Source organism: Carettochelys insculpta, chromosome 4 (assembly GCF_033958435.1).
Source record: "Carettochelys insculpta isolate YL-2023 chromosome 4, ASM3395843v1, whole genome shotgun sequence".
Lineage (NCBI taxonomy): Eukaryota > Metazoa > Chordata > Testudines > Carettochelyidae > Carettochelys > Carettochelys insculpta.
In genome coordinates this window covers 121,931,801-121,948,531 of record NC_134140.1, presented here as the reverse complement: position 1 = coordinate 121,948,531, position 16,731 = coordinate 121,931,801, and the positions used below count along the sequence as shown (strand labels likewise).

Below are 16,731 nucleotides of genomic sequence, written 5' to 3'. Positions count from 1 at the left end.
AATCATCCAGTGGCCCCACTGGTTGTTTAGCAGGCTTCCTGCTTCTGACTTTTTCAGAATTTCAAATTTTTTCTGCTATTACTTTGACTCTTTGACTAGCTGTTCTTCAAATTCTTTTTTGGCCTCCCTAATTATATTTTTACACTTCACTTGGCAGAGTTTATGTTCCTTTCTATTTTCCTCACTAGGATTTAACTTCCCTTTTTTAAAAGGATGGCTTTTTGTCTCTCACTGCCTCTTTTAAATTTATTGTTTAACCGCGGTGTCACTTTTTTGGTTTCCTACATTGGGATATACATTTAAAGTTGAGCCTGTATTATAGTGTCTTTAAAAAGTTTCCATGCAGCTGGTAGGGAGTTCACTTTAGGTACTGTACCTTTTTATTTCTCTTTAACTAACTTCCTCATTTTTGTGTAGTCCCCCTTTCTGAAATTAAATACTACAGGAATGTTAAATTTAATTATATTATGGTTATTAGTACCCTGAGATCCAGACACATTCACCTTTTGGACCAGATCCTGTGCTCCACTTAGGACTAAATCAAGAATCACCTCTCCTCTTGTGGGTTCCAGGACTAACTGCTCCACGAAGCAGTCATTTAAGATGTCAAGAAACTTCATCTCAGCTTCCTGTCCTGAGGTGACATGTGCCCAGTCTATATGGGGATAGCTGAAACCCCCCATTATTATTGGGTTTTTTTATTTTGATAGTTTCTCTAATCTCCCTGAGCATTTCACAGTTGCTATCACCATCCTGGTCAGGTGGTCACTATTATATTCTTATTATTCAAGCGTGGGATTACTATCCAGAGAGATTCTATGGTACAGTTTGGTTCATTTACGATTTTTACTTCATTTGATTCTATGCTTTCTTTAACATTTGGTGCCACCCCCTACCCCCACCACAACCTGTTCTGTCCTTCCGATAAATTTTGTACTCTGGTATTACTGTGTCCCATTGATTATCCTCATTCCACCAAGTTTCTGTGATACATACTATATCGATATCTTCATTTAATGAGGCACTCTAGCTTACCCATCTTATTATTTAGACTTCTAGCATTTGTATATAAGCACTTTCAAAACTTGCCACTCTTTCGCTGCCTGCCATTACATGATGTAATTGAAAGGGACTCTGTTTTACTTGACTGGTCCTCATTAGATACTACCCGTATTTTATCATGTTTCATCCTCTCCTCCTTACTACAGCATGAAGAATCTCGAATAAGAGATCCTGCCCTAAGGGATGCCACCGTCCAAACCACGTGCACCTCCACACCTGTCAGCCTTCCCCCAGCCCTTAGTTTAAAAATTGTTCTATGACCTTTTTAATTTTATGTGCCTGCAATCTGGTTCCATTTTGGTTTAGGTGGAGCCCATCCTTCCTGTATAGGCTCCCCCTTTCCCAAAAGTTTCCCCAGTTCCTTACAAATCTAAACCTCTCCCTTACTTAGGCCCTAATAAGCATTGCAGTATGCTCTGCATTACACCTGATTCAGACTTTCAACACAAGGCTGCCAAACCCTGGAGAGGACATCATCTTATATATAACCAAACAGCATTCTTGCCTCTGCTGACATCATTTTGAGGTAAAAGATTAGAGATGTAGCCAGAATCAGGGCAGAGCACTGGGTGTACCAAGCTGCACCAAATGTCTTATTTTTTCTTTTCCTGGAAGATGCTTAAAATGTATAAGGTACTTAGCTTTTTAAACTTACATCAGAACAGCATTTGTTATGTTGAAACTGCATCATTCTCAGTCAAAATCCACACTGGTACAGGACAAGGTGAGCAATCAGAAAGAAACTAATACTCACCTACAACATATAAGCAACCATGGAGTTCGCTAACCCCATTGCCAGCTCTCCGCTGACCCATCTCTTTCACTTCTGTCCACTTATCCAGATGGGGGTCATATCTCTCTACACTAGAGAGAGAGGCTACACCGTCATTGCCACCAACGGCATATACATAGTTCTGAAAAAAGATTGAGCAGAGAAATTTCATGCGTAGACCTAGTCTTTCATACAAAAGATCAATGGTACTTTTGCAGTAAAAGTCTGCACCACATCGCATCACCCAGTACCTTGTCAGGGATTTTTTTTTAAATGAAAAGTGATTGTATAGGAGTGTGCACAGATCCTCGAATCATATGCATCACAAGGACCAGATAATTGTACTGTGCAGCACGCTACTATTAGTCATAACCAAAAAGTTAAAAACACAGCCAAGTGAACCTCTTTCACTATTTTACTTCTCCGCTATTTTTCCCTATGCAACCTCCAGGAGACTGAAATTTGTTTCTCCCTAGTGCAAACATATTAATTTGTTAGGAGGGATGCTTGTGCTTTTTTTTTTTTTTTTTTAAAATCAAACATTTGAAGATGAGGGGTATCTTGCACTTGTTTATATAAGTATGAAGTGTTTTGAAAATGTTACAAAATTACAGTGGACCTAGTTTGCACCTTGCAGAGTCATTTATGTTGGTTCTATTATGTATCTGCAGCTGATTAAGTAAGAATCCTATTTGGTAAGCTACTCCATCCATTATGCAATGAAGATGGAAGTGAGTGGGATGCCAAGTACCATATGTTTAAGTCATACCCATAACAAATTTGACTTATAAAATGATACCCATAAATTTGCCTTATTTCTCTTAACGTGGCCATAATTAAAAAAAGTGTTGCTTTGAAAGTGCCAACCTACCAATCATAGGAACAATACAGTACTTATTTGACTGTTTCGACAACGTAAAGCCTACACTGTGGAGTTTTGTGGGAACACAAATGTTAACATCCTGAACTTTTGCAGAAATTAAATGATATTTTAAAGGATATAAGTGGTCAATGCCTCAATTTTAAGTTGTCTTTGAAAGAGATTCCGTTGCACTTGTACTCCTGCCAAGCCAAGGCATTGTTTCAACACTGATTCATATGAAAGCATGAACTTACCATGAGGGCAACTGAGCCAACTCCTCCTCTGGGAGTATTCATCGATGCTACTCCACTCCATTGATCAGATTCAATGTCATACCTCTCCACATCACTGAAGCAAGTGTTGTCATCCAACCCTCCTATGGCATAAATAGGTCCACCAAGGGAGGCTAGAGCAATTCCTCTCCTAATAAAATCACAGCATTATCCTTGACTAAGCAAAGGCATTTAGACCAAGTGCATTTTTCTTTGACTGGCAACTGTTTCAATATAGGAAATAACATGTACTAAAAACCAAAAAGGAAATGAGGGAACTTAGAATTTTTTTTGCTCAGTAACTGTATCAAGTTCACTGTTGGTGCAGTATTACCTTCATAAAGTTGACCAGTTATTTTTAGAGGGTGTGCCCATTCCCCCATCTGCCTCAGAATTCCCTAGACGAGAGTCCCTGCCCTAGCCAAAAGACAGCTGCAAGTTACGTTAGTGTTACTTTAACTAGTTGACCATGATTTATGGGAGGCAACTACGTTTTCGGCTACAGTCTAATCACATCACCCAAAAGCCAATACCGGAAGCAAGGCAACATTTAGGATTTAAACTACTGCAGTGTAAAACAAGATTATTGGTTAAAAAGGCAATGGGATTCTATGAATACAAGGGTTTGTGCTTGCAGTAAGTACATAACTGCACGAATCCTGGGTTAAATATTGCTATAGAGTGTTTCAGTACTAGTCCTCACTTTTTCAGGTTATTTCTTATTATGCAGTAGATCAAATCCCAATGGTTGCTTCTTTAATTAGCTTCCATCATTGGCTTTTGCATTAACAAATCTCGCAGCAGTCTTTTCTTGTGACTTTCACCCAGACACCTGAGGCACAATGTGCCAGGAAACTGGGAGAGTGGAGTGGCGTGTATCTGGATGCTTTCTGCAGTCCCTGCTGGTATTGAAACCCAGCAACCATGGCACATGCAGAAGATGGTAGGGATAAAAACAGGGGAGCCCTCTGCAACTGAAATTCAGTACTAGTACACTACCTATTGTATGACTAACTACAGGAACTACGTACATATAACAGCTGCAGAACAACTTGCTGGAACAAGAGTGAGGGAACTTCCAGAATATATACAAATGCTAGAAATCCAATAATAAGATTGGTGAACTCGGGTGTCTCATAATGAATGAGGATATTGATATAATAAGCATCACAGAAACTTGGTGGGATGAGGCTCCTCAGTGGAACACTGTCATACCCAGGTACAAAATACATCAGAAAGAGAGCAGATCACACTGATGAGGGAGGGGGCACTATATTTGAAAGAAATGAAGTGAAAATAGTAAATAAGCCAAACATCAAATTTCTAGGGATTCCATGCTCTAATAGTAAGAATATAGCAGCAGGGATATATTATTGGCCACCTGATTAGCATCATGATAATGACTGTAAAATGTGAAGGGAGCTTAGAAAGGCTATGAAAAATAGTGGATTTAAATTACTCCCATACTGAGTGGGTACACATTATCTCAGGACAGGATGGAGAGAGAAAGTTTCTTGATACCTGAAACCAATGTTTCTCAACCAGGAGTAAGCGTACCCTTGGGGGTACACCAACATCTTCCAGCGGGTACATGAACTCATATAGCTATTTGCCTAGTTTTACAACATGCTACATAAAAACACTAGTAAAGTCAGAACAATCTAAAAGTTCATTCAGACAACAACTTGTTTCTATTGCTGCATATGCCTTACTCTGAAATGTAAAGTGAGTAATTCTATTCCAAATCATTTATTTGGAAGTCAGCAAGTTTTCTGTAGTAGTATTCTGTAATATTTTTCATGTTTTTGTAAGCAAGAAGTTTAAGTGAGGTGTAATTTGGTATGCAAAACAAATCTGACTTCTCAAGAAGTGTACAGTAATCTGGCAAGGTTGAATGGCACTTGTTTCAAAACCTCAAAATTACCTTAGGACCATGTTTCTCAACCAGTGCTTTGTGTACGCTTAGGGGTATGTGAGTGAAGTCTTGGGGTACTTATATTTTTATTTTAAAGGGGTACTTTAAAGGTTGAGAAAGACTGTCAAATGACTGCTTCTTAGAACGGACAGTTCTGAAACCCACAAGGGGAGAGGCAATTCTTGCTTTGGTCCTAGAGTGTAGGACCCTGGCACTGGAGGTGACTATGCCTGGAACTCATGGAACCAGTAACCAAAATATAACTAAATTTAACATCCTTTTGGAAGAAAAAATGCCAAAGCAGCCCAACACTGTGGCATGTAATTTCACAAAGGCGAAACTATTTAAAAAAAAAAAAAAGGGGGGGGGTTAAACAAACAAATTAAAAAAGGTACAGTGCTGAATGTGAAATCTATGCAAGCTGCGTTGAAAGTTTTCAAAGATACCATAATAGAGGCTCAATTTAAATGTATATGTCAAATTAAAAAAGCATACTAAGAGAACCAAAAAAGTGCCACCATGGCTTAAAGTAGAAGATGCAGAAAGAGATGAAATGGCATTGTTTAAAAAGTGGAAGTTGAATCCTAAAGAGGAAAATAGAAAGGAGCATCTACACAGTCAAATGAAGCATAAAATAGGCCAGAAAGCAATCTGAAGAACAGCTTGCCTCAAAAAGTACTAGCAAATTATTTTTAAGTACCTCAGAAACAGGAAGCCTGCTGAACAACCAGTCAGGCCACTGGATGACTGAGATGCTAAAGGAGCACTGACGGATGATAAGATCATTGTGGAGAAACTAAATGAATTGATTACATTGGTCTTCCCAGCTGAGGATTTTAGGGAGATCCACAATTGTTCCAGACTGAAGTGTCATTAGAAGAGGTTTTGGAACAAACTGATAAACTAAACAATAATAAGGCATTGCACCAGGATTAGATGGAATTCACCCAAGAGTTCTGAAAGAATTCATATGTGAAACTGCGGAACTAACTGTGGTTTTGTAACTATCCTTTCGACCATGTTCTGCACCAAATGACTGCAAGATAAAACCTTTGACAAGGTTCCTCACTAAAGGCTGTTAAGTAAGCTGTCATGGGATAAGAGGGAAGGTTCTCTCATGGAAAGGAAAAAAAAAAAGGTAACAATAAATGGTCTAGTTTTCAGAAGGGAGAAGGGCCAACTGGTGTGTCACCCAGGAGTCTGTACTGAGACCAAACCTATTCAACATATTCATAAAGAATCTGGAGAAAGAGGTAAAGAGCGAGGTGGCAAAATTTGGAGATGCAACTGAACTGCTCAAGATAGTTAAGTCCAAAGCAGACTGTGTAGTGCTTCAAAAGGAACTCACAAAACTAGTGACTAGGCAACAAAATGACAAATGAATTTTAAAGTTGATAAATGCAAAGTAATGCACATTGGAAAACATCATCCCAAATATGTAAAAATGACAGGGACGAAATTAACTATTACCACTCAAGAGAAAGAATTTGTAGTCATTATGAGTAGTTCTCTTAAAACATCCATTCAACATGCAGCCGCAGTCAAAAATACAATAGAATACAATAAAAATACAATAAAATAGAATGTTGGGAAGCATTTAAAAAAGGGAGAGAGAATACAGCAGAGAATATCTTCTTAGCTCTATATAAATCCATGGTACTCCCACATCTTGAATACTGTTTACAGAGGTGATCATTATCTCCAAAAAGGTATCTTGGCATTGAAAAAAAAGTTCAGAAAAGGGCAACAAAAATAATTAGGGGCTTGGAATGAGCGCCATATGAGGCGAGATTAAAAAGACTGGGACTTCGCAGGTTAGACAGGAGGAGAATAAGGGAAGAGATGACAAAGGTCTATAAAATCATGACTGGTGTTGAGAGTGAATAAGGAAAAGTTATTTACTTGTTCCCATAAACACAAGAAATAGGGTTCACCAAGTGAAATGAACAGGTAGCAGGTTTAAAAACAAACAAAAATAAGTATTTCTTCATGTAACGCAGAGTTAGCTCTGGAACTCCTTGCCAGAGAATGTTGTGAAGAGCACGACTAACTTCTTCAAAGAAAAAAAGAACTAAATAAATTCATGGAGAACAGATCCAACAATGGCTCTTAGCCAGGATGGGTAGGAATGGTGTCCCTAGTCTCTGTTTGTCAGAAGCTGGAAATGAGTGTCAGAGGAGGGATTGTTTTCTAATTACATGTACTGTTCATTCCTTGTGTGAAGCCTGGCATTGGCCCCTGTCAGAAGATTTGACACTGTGCTAGATGGACCTTTGGTCTGACCCAGTATGGCCATTCTTATGTTATCTACTGTCACAGGCAGTAAAAAGAAACTGACGAATGGGCAGATCAGCAGGGCCCTGTATTGAAGACTGTGGAGGCAACACTCCATGGGGTGCCCAAGCCAACCCTCTCAGTAGTTGCTAGGGAAAAAAATTTGCAGCTACTGTGTGCATACACACATCTGATTGGAATGCACACAAACACTCAAAAAAGAGTGAAATAAGTGTAAACCAGCAATATTACACCTAATTAAGCTTGTCTGTGTGTCTCTCAAAAAGCAATATGCACCAGAATATATAATTAAAAAGGTATAAAAGCTGATAAAGTAAATTAGTCATAACTAATGGAAAGAGGTTTATCTTTATGTGTCATTTATTTTAAACTGCTATTTGGTAGTATATATCTGTTATTTTATCCAACCCCATGTTACAACAACTATAAGGTAATTAAGAAAACCCAGTCTGCTTTTTAGGAAGTTTAGAAACAGTCCAGGATATGGAGGTTGATGTAAAGGAACATTATAAATTTCACAACACCAGTAACTCTCTCGTGTGCATATCTGACATTCATTTCATTGCACAGTAAGGCAGACTTATGTTTGCCTGTTCTTTGAAGTGTTCCCCTATCCTAGTAGGAACATGTAAATGTCATTTGAATTAATAATTTGTGTGGATATCATTATGAATGTGCCACACTACAATCCTTCATTGGTATACTGTTGTACAGGATCTAAAATCAATATAAAATTCATATGCAATTACTGCCCAAAAGTATCTCTTTTCTATAGCCAGGGAAAAATTAAAATCTCAAACTTCACGTAAGCAAAATAAAATAGGCAAGAGCACCAGCTTGCATGTGGAAACCAAAAACAAAAACACCTAGGAACTGTGACAGAGTCCCCTAACCCAGCTGAGCCTGACTGTTTCAACCAAATGCATTTTTTTTTAAATGATATGCACAGAAGGGCAGGTAAAAAACTAGGCCACAATAACTTCCGTATTATTTTCTAAAAAAATTGCTTGCTCCCTTTTTAAGAGAGATTTACCTCTTTGTGTTCATTGATGCTTTCATCATCCACTTATTAGTGACAGGATCAAACATTTCCATGCTGCCTAAATGTTCGTTTCCATCATGCCCACCTACTGCATAGACTTTACCTAAAAAACAGAGAAGCATTTTGATTTCAGTGATTGATAGGGAATACTCGTTTCCATACACACAAGATCATCCAAACAATATACAGGATCAAAACCATTTTCCAAAAAAGCAGCACACTCTTCAGTTGCAAAAATAAGATTTGAAGATTAAGAAGCTGCGTATATTCTCAGCCAGAGACTTGTCTTAACAGCAGTTTTTATAGGACATTTTAACATACTGAAAACAACATGCTTGCAGGCCAACTGCATTTTTCATACTCTAAACAAAATAGCAAATTATTTTAAACAAAAGAGTATAATATTTGGAGGCACAGAGGAATGTATGCCAACTGGAAAATTGTTTTCCATTGGTTCTGTTTCAGCAATGTAACATACAAGGGAAGAGTAACTCAATAGTTGTGGGTTCTCAGCAGCTCTTGAAACTTGGCTCCAAGTATTAAGGGGAGCACCCAAAATCTGAGTTACCAAAACTAATGACAGTCTCAGAAAACAATGCACTGTAAAATTTGTCCACATTTAAGAAGGTCAGCTTCAGAACTCAGGAATACTGTCTTAACGTGCCCACACAATGCTTTTCTGAGAGAAAAAAAAAATGAAACCATACACTACTATATGTAATGAGGCAGCGAGCATGATTTCACTGGAACAAATGTGTTCTCATGATGCTGTACTAATACAGGCATGTTTCATACCTGAAAAATTACTCTTTAGTAAATGAAAACACATCAAGTAATGCAGCCATGATACGGAACAGGCTTTTCTTATTGTTTAGTCTGGCAGGTAAAATAAATTATTAAGTTACTACAAAAGCAACAAGAAGTCCTGTGGCACCTTATAGACTAACAGATATTTTGGAGCATGAGCTTTTATGGGCAAAGACCTGCTTTGCCCACAAAAGCACAAGCTCCAAAATATCTGTTCGTCTCTAAGGTGCCACAGGACTTCTTGTTGCTTTTGAAGATACAGACTAACACAGCTCCCTCTCGGATACTTACTACAAAAGAAAAATAGTTTTGTACTAAGTTTATACTGTTACTAACCTCCCACAGATATTACACCCACATGTCTTCTCCTGCTATTCATTTCAGGACCAAAGAACCAGCTGTTTGTGTTTATAGAGTAGCATTCAATGCTGCGAAATGGGTCACCTGATCCACCTCGACCACCAACACAAAATAGCACACCTGAAGTAGAAGACAGAGTCTCTGAATGATTAGCCAACAAAATCTGGGCAATATTTTTACTGAAATAGATTAGGATTACAAAATTAACTGAAGAAAAACACTTTTTTCCTCCTCCCTCTTGGGCCACATTCAATACAGCTATACTTCTGTATTTGTGGCAAAAAATGGGATTTTAGCACGCAAAGTGACTGCCAATGTTATGCACAGACAGCTAATCAGAACCATAATGGTATTTTGGTCACTTTAATCATTATCTGCCTGTGGAGACAACCATTATTCTTGTTGCATTTAATTGTACTTTCTAGATCAGAATTTTGCAGTCCAATTTGCATAACTCAGAACACTTTGTAAAAGGCTACTCACTGCTCTGGGTTCAATCATTTGTCAAAAAGGAACAATATAATTGTGCTGGATGCTTTATGGAATATAGGTTATGAATATAAATATGCATAACTCAATACATGCTTTGAACAAAGAGGAGCTTGTGACCTATCTTTTTCAAATGTTATAACCTGCTGGATCTGCAAATCCTTTTTGTGCATGTATCATTTTCTGTAGGTGTGTTCAAAATGTCTGTCTCTGTGATGGTCTCAACAGGAGGTGTGGCCAACCTATTGTGACAATATGGCTTGTGAAGGGATAGCAGTAGGTAGCCAACAAAGGCCCTTTAATGGGAGCCAACCCACATCTGAAGAACTTTGCTGCCTGTGTTAAAATTACTTAGCAGACAATGGCTTATTGCCTCAAAAGGCCAGGAACAGGTGATTTCACTCGAGTGACGGTCTCCATCTTGGAGGTTACTTTTACAGAGAAAAATGAAATTCCTTCCGCAGGTGAAAGGTATAGATGGCTCTGGAACCCCATCTTCTGTTTTCAGCCTACCTTAGATATTGCCAAACCCACCCTAATGCAGAGAACTTTATTGAAGACCCAGGTCAGGATAAGATAATTTTGACCTGAATGTTTCACTTGATATAAAAAAGCAGATGTTTAAGGTAAGAACTCACAAGTAACTAGTTTCAGCAGGAGAACAGAATTACCTATGCATTTTCTCTTTGTTTATTTGGTAACAATTTGATCTGCCTGTTTTCTTAGAGCCACTTAAATCCTACCAGTTTGCTTAATAAAAACTGGGTTTATAATCAAGTCCAGTGTAAATTGTTATTACCTGGGGAGGATATATACATTGTGCACTGTGCACACCTCCCTTTCATGAGGGCGGCTGACTAAGCAGGTGCTCCCTGTGCAAATCTTTGGCACAGAGAGATGGATTTCTCTGGGGTTTTGATCCCTTCTGGGGGTTGATTTCCCAGGTGCTGTGCCCTACAACTACATCCACCCAGAGCTTTGGTTAAACAGCATCTGCATTTCCTCTGTGGGGGGACCCAACTACATGGCTTAGCTGTAGGAGGAGACCAAAGGATCTGCTCAGCAGGATAGGGTGATGGAGAGCCCCAGACAGCAAGAAGGTGGATGTCAGTGGCATGATCAGGGAACATGCCAGTGGATCTTCTATGACACCCACCCCATCATAAGGGTTTTCTTCCGCAGGAAATAGACTATGCAGGGTTTGAACATCTTTGGTGCTAAAAGTCATGCATATCACCTACAATCTGCACATTTCTTCTTGCAACCTTAGGTCACAAACAATTTACTCCATTCTACCTATCTCTAGGCAGATACCCAACACTCTTCCTTCAGTACTGGATAATGGGATCCCCATTTAATTACCAGCAGTCTCATTCCTTGGTGTTGTGCGGATAGAATACTCAAAGTCCGGCACTGCCCTGCTGCTCAGATGAAGATGGTAGTTTCTTGCTTCATCCAGTAAGTCTCTACATTTTAGATTCTGCTTGATGACCTCTTCTTTTGCCACAACGCTCATAAGGAAACAAATGGGCAACAAAGGCAGACGTACCTGATGGAAATGTACACAGTTCTGGATAATAAACTATTCTGATTTTGAGTCCTAGATAATATTGTCAGGAGTAAAATTGTATAACTTATAAATTTAAAAAACTTCAGTGAAAGGAGTAATAAAAATCCATTCAAATATAGCTTTGTTCTTCCTGGGGAGAAAGGAGAAATGCTTCTTTCACATTTTGTTTACATCTATAGGGTACATGTAGCTACAGGAAACAATGAAAAGCTGGAGCCTTTCCTCGTTACCATGAAAGGGCATGGCTACACTGCAAGAATACCTGAGAGCTTGTGTCAACAGAGTCGGGCTCAAGGGGTTCAAGCTACCCGGCTAAAAATAGGAATGTAAACACTTGGGTTCAGGATGAAGACAGCTCTGATACCCAGCAAGGGGGAGAATCTTGGATCTCGGGCCCCTGCCTGACTCGAATGTCCATGTTATAGTAATTTTTAACACCATCCTATGAGCCTGAAATCAGTTGACCCAGGCTCTGAGGTTTGCTGCTACAGAGATTTAATTTCTGCAGTGTAGATGTACCCAAAACACTCCAGCAGCAGAGAGAGGCCTTTTTTTCTTTTTGGGGTGTGGGGGTGAGGCACAGGGCACCATACTACACTGCTAAAAGGAGCAATGTATATAAAATAAGCCATGCTTAGGCTCACAGAGAAACATGGAAGGTACATACTTTAGGGGTCTGGTTCTCTATTCACCTAAGCTGTACCTTATAGTTTGTCTTCATTCTCTGTGCAGCTGCTAGTGCAGATATACCTTCACTTGTCTAAATTCTTCAAAAAGCTATGCAGGGCTTTGAAAATCCACTTGACCACTCCAGGGTGAATGGGCTAAGTGGCACCTGAGCTGCTTGTAATCTAACAGTTACACAGATACTACTTCAAGTACTGCTGCATACTTTTCTTTAGGTGACTGAAGTCAGGTCAATGCTTTTGCTGATACACCAGCGTCAAATAAGGATGAGAGGTTTTTAGGACACTTCTAAGCTTTCAAAAGCCCTAATGTCATCATTTATATCAGCATAAAAGTGCTTTTGCTAGTATAGCTTACTTCTTCTGGGGAACAATGATAAACTATGGCATGTTTCGGCAGGTATAAATCCATCTATACTTGAAGAGTTTGCTGGCAATACAGGTTGAACCTCTGTAGTCCAGCACCCCTGGGACCTGACAAGTGCTGAACAAGAGAATTTGCCAGACCACAGGAGGTCAAGATTACCTAGCAGCATTACCAACACTTCCATTGCTCACTGGGCTCTTAGAAGATGTTTAGGCGTAAACTACATCTAAATACCAGCACAGAACACTGAGAGCCAGGACTGGTGGCTGTAAACAAACTTTATGGGACCACAAGAAACACAGCCGGCTCTATCCATGATAAGTGGTCATCCGGCTATCGAAAATCATGCCGGATTACCGATTTTGCCAGACAAGAGTGTGCCAGATTAGAGAAGTTCAATTTGTACTAGCACACTTTTTCTAATGTTCATCTCAACTGCCAGTATAGATTAAAGGCTGTTGAGAGCTACATGGCAGAGTCCCTAGAAGCAGTGCAGATCTGGCAGGAGAAAGGACTAGAAATGTAGAAGTCCAGAGACTAGCTAAAGCAGGAAACAAATTCTGCTCCTAGATTAGCAGGGGATATCTAAAACTACTAAACATAACTAGCAGAAAACACTAGACAGTGATAGGAGAATAGTGTAAATGCATTGTGGTAGGAAGGTGACAGATGAACACCATGGAAATGTATTTAATTAGGCAAACTGATTTCTGATTAGATGTAAATACATTTAAAGACAAGGCTTGAAAAAAGTTTGCTCAGAAGATTTAGGGACAAATTTAAGTGTAATTTTGCATATGACAAGTAAGTTCCACTCATCAGCTGCTAGTAGTAGTAGCAGCAGCTTGTAGTGCTTCTGAGACAGTTCCCTGAAACCTCTATCCTAGCGTGATTTCATCACTCCAGCTCCAGTTCTCTTGGCTCAGATAACAGAAGGCCAGGGCCAGTGGAAACGTGGGATTCTGTTACAGCAAACAGGCTTAAAAACACAAGATTCCTTGCACTATAGTTAAAACAATTTTATAAAAATTTGAGGAATGTATTGAGTAGCACAATCCTCCTTGTAGTTATCAGAGAGAACAATTTTGTTTTTGAGTTCTCCCATCATTCCTAAGGATCAATAGGCCAAATTAGATGTCCCTTAGGAATGATTATTGCCAGTATCAATGGATCTGTTCCTGCACTGTTCACATTTGGAAGGGTTGTTTTTTGTTTCTGTTTTGCAACTTTAAGAGCTAGCAATATTTAATGAAAGATTAGATTCCGGAACAAAATTTTCCAGCAAGCATTAGATTCAAGACTGTGGAATCCATACATGGGGCCAAGTGGACTGAGTAAACAGACAATTAAAATACAGCATGAATTCTGGAAGACATTTAAATTTGTTTTTCTGCCATGGATCTGACTGGCATGCCCCTTTTGTTTTGCTTTTTTCAATAAATTCCCTTTGAAAGTGAAATCTGCTGAGTTCAGATAGAAGAATTTGTAGTTAACTATCTAAATGGATTAGCACATTCTATCCTAAAACCAAAGAACTGCGCTGTGTATGTTCCCAAAATTCTAGCAGTGTGAGTCTCATTACCTTTCATTTACAAAAGAATACTCTGGTAGCAGTCATCTTCCCAACAGAATGTAGGAAACAAAAATTGTAATAAAACTTCTGACTCTCTCAGCTTTGCACCAGGACAAATATTTATCATCAAAGAAATCATTCCCTTCTACCTTCCAGAATTCTGTATTGCCAAATGAATTAAGTAATGATGACTTTATGTTCTCTATTTGATCACGTATGCATTTTTAAAATGCTGCCCCCCCAAAATCCTTCCCCTCTCCAAAATTATTTTTATTAAATATAAATCTGGTCATCACTAAGTTTTTTTTTCCCCCCCTCTTTTCAGAAACTGGCCGTTTCCTTTTCTGATATCTGAGGACAGATCCAAATTGTTTCTGTTCTAAGCAGAAGACAACATAAATTTGTGACAGAATGTTAAACTAAAGAAGATTATTCAACACAGACCTGAATCAGTTATGAGGTTTGACAGGGAAAGGAGTACTTTGCACCTTTTGTCTTGTTTTCCTTTCTCTTTTTCCTACAATGTATTTTTTCTACTATAAACAAAATGTATGGCTTCATCTCTGCCTGCAACAGGAAAATATGCACCAGTCTATACATATACTGTAATCTCTTCCCTACCTGAGCAAGTATTTCATCCAACCATGAAGCATGATGCTGTGGATTAGCAAGAAGCCACTTGATAGCAGCATTGTAAACCTGTTTCTCATTTTCAATGTTCAGATCACTGGAGGACAAGAGTTTATGGAGGTGGTGAGGTGACATACTCACAAAGTCCTCACATTCCACCACTTCAGTAAAATGTTCACAAGCGTATCGGTCAGCCATGTCCATCAAGTCAATGCGGTTGTGACTCTCTGCAAAGGCCCTCACTGCCAGACAGTTTGAGGGATGAAAGTGTAGTTTCATATATTCACAGCAAGCTTTTGCTACTAGTTCCACCTGAAGAATGCAGGCTGCATACAAGAGAGGCTGGACATTATCAACCGTCAGTGTAAGCCGGGAGGAATAGACAAATTTCACCAAATCTTCTATTGCATCTCCATCAAAATCCCTGATCTCAATCAATGTCTGTTTTGCCTCAGCCATTTCAGAAAGAAACATCGCTCTGAAGTAAGGGATAACACAAGCTAGAACCAACTTGTGGCAGGAGATTAGCTTTGAACCAACCTGATAGGGAGGGGAGGAGAGAAAAAGAAAGAGCCTGTTAAAATGGAAACTCGAGGGGTTTCTTTCAGCTTTAAAAAAAATTATAAAAAAAACTTTAGCCGAGGTGGGTATCCTGGACTGTCATGTAGCATTGTGGTACATGCTTGAGAAAAACTGAGTTCCCCTATTACTTATATTTATCATTTGACAAACTGCATAAAAAACAAAAGGGACAAATTTCACTTTAGATGAGTGCTCAGCAACCTTTTCACCTCGTGGCACACTTCACTGCTCACTGTAATTTCACAGCACACCCAATATATATATAAAACTCAATCTCCCTCCCCCTCCTCCAGATCCAGGCACCCCCAGCCCTCCACTCTAACTCAGTCCCCCTCCCACCCTCCAGGAGCAAGCACTTCAAGGTCCCTGCTATAACCCAATTCCCCACCCTTTCCCTGGAGTCACACAGCTCCATGTCCCCCACTATAACCCAATCCCCTACCCCTCATTCAGAGCCAGGCACTCCCAGCTCCCAACCCACTTTACCTTGATGCTGACAATGCAGAGCCACTGCCACCACTGCCCCAGAGCTGCCTCTACCACTACTGCCACACGCTTCCCCCACCAAGCAGTGCGGTGCGTACACAGAGCAGTGGACAACACTTCTGGCACACAGCTTTGAGACACACACAGTGCCATTTCGCAGAACTACAGTGTGCCATGGCACACCAGTCACAGAACACTGGTTTAAACATCTGATCTTAATTCACAAGAGCAGGACATGGCAACAGCCAATCCCTAGTTCAAATCCCTCAATAACCGCTATTATTCCTCTTATAAAAACCTCCTTCAACACAGGACCTTGAGGAAACAATTCAAACAGAAGTCTAGGGATTAAAGAGGAGGTCACTAGTTTTTCTTAGCTTACACACAAACTTAAAGTGCAAATGAAAAAGGTTTTTGATAATATGGGTCAGTGGCAGTGGAAAAGAAGATATACAAAGACTGTAGTCCCAGCAGACTTTAGAATGGCAAACAGACATTTTTCTTTGTCTTCCTCTCATGGACATAACAAGACTGAGGAAGGAGGCAAGTATCAATCTTCTCCAGAAGCATGTGACCAAGTTTACTTAATTATGGAGGTGTCCTCTGCCTATTACCTTCTAAGAAAGAGAAGTCTAAGGATATTTTCTTTAAAGGAAAAAGTTTCCTTCTGTTCTTGAAATCTCACTGTGGAAAAAAAAAACCACATGGAACTGTAAAGCAAGGTAACTTATCTCGGGGTATGTCATTAGAAGGCCATTGGCAAATTAAATTTGGTGGGCAGGGGGAGGCTTTTTTCTTCCTCTAGCTAGTCTTTTAAGCAGGCCTGAAAAACAACATTAACTGTGATTAAACATTAAACATTTTCCCCTCCATCTCTGTGCACTCATCTGCCTGCTTGTGGTAACTGCACCTGCAGGTCTTAGAGTAACACCCTTATGAAGCCTGAAGAGAGGCATGCACC

The 16,731-nt window shown here is 39.5% G+C and overlaps 1 protein-coding gene across 5 annotated transcripts in view; it reads right to left on the bottom strand.

The window, feature by feature from the left end:
- The window catches only part of KLHL8 (kelch like family member 8), a 39,513-nt gene that overhangs the window by 4,948 nt on the left and 17,834 nt on the right, over positions 1-16,731 (bottom strand). For all 5 annotated transcript variants that reach the window (XM_074993647.1, XM_074993646.1, XM_074993644.1 and 2 more), the window contains 6 exons: positions 14,694-15,242; positions 11,239-11,425; positions 9,364-9,507; positions 8,212-8,323; positions 2,951-3,119; positions 1,817-1,976 (listed from right to left, as the gene is read on the bottom strand). In XM_074993647.1, the coding sequence (XP_074849748.1) occupies positions 1,817-1,976; positions 2,951-3,119; positions 8,212-8,323; positions 9,364-9,507; positions 11,239-11,425; positions 14,694-15,242 (1,321 nt within the window). The remainder of the gene's footprint in view (positions 1-1,816; positions 1,977-2,950; positions 3,120-8,211; positions 8,324-9,363; positions 9,508-11,238; positions 11,426-14,693; positions 15,243-16,731) is intronic.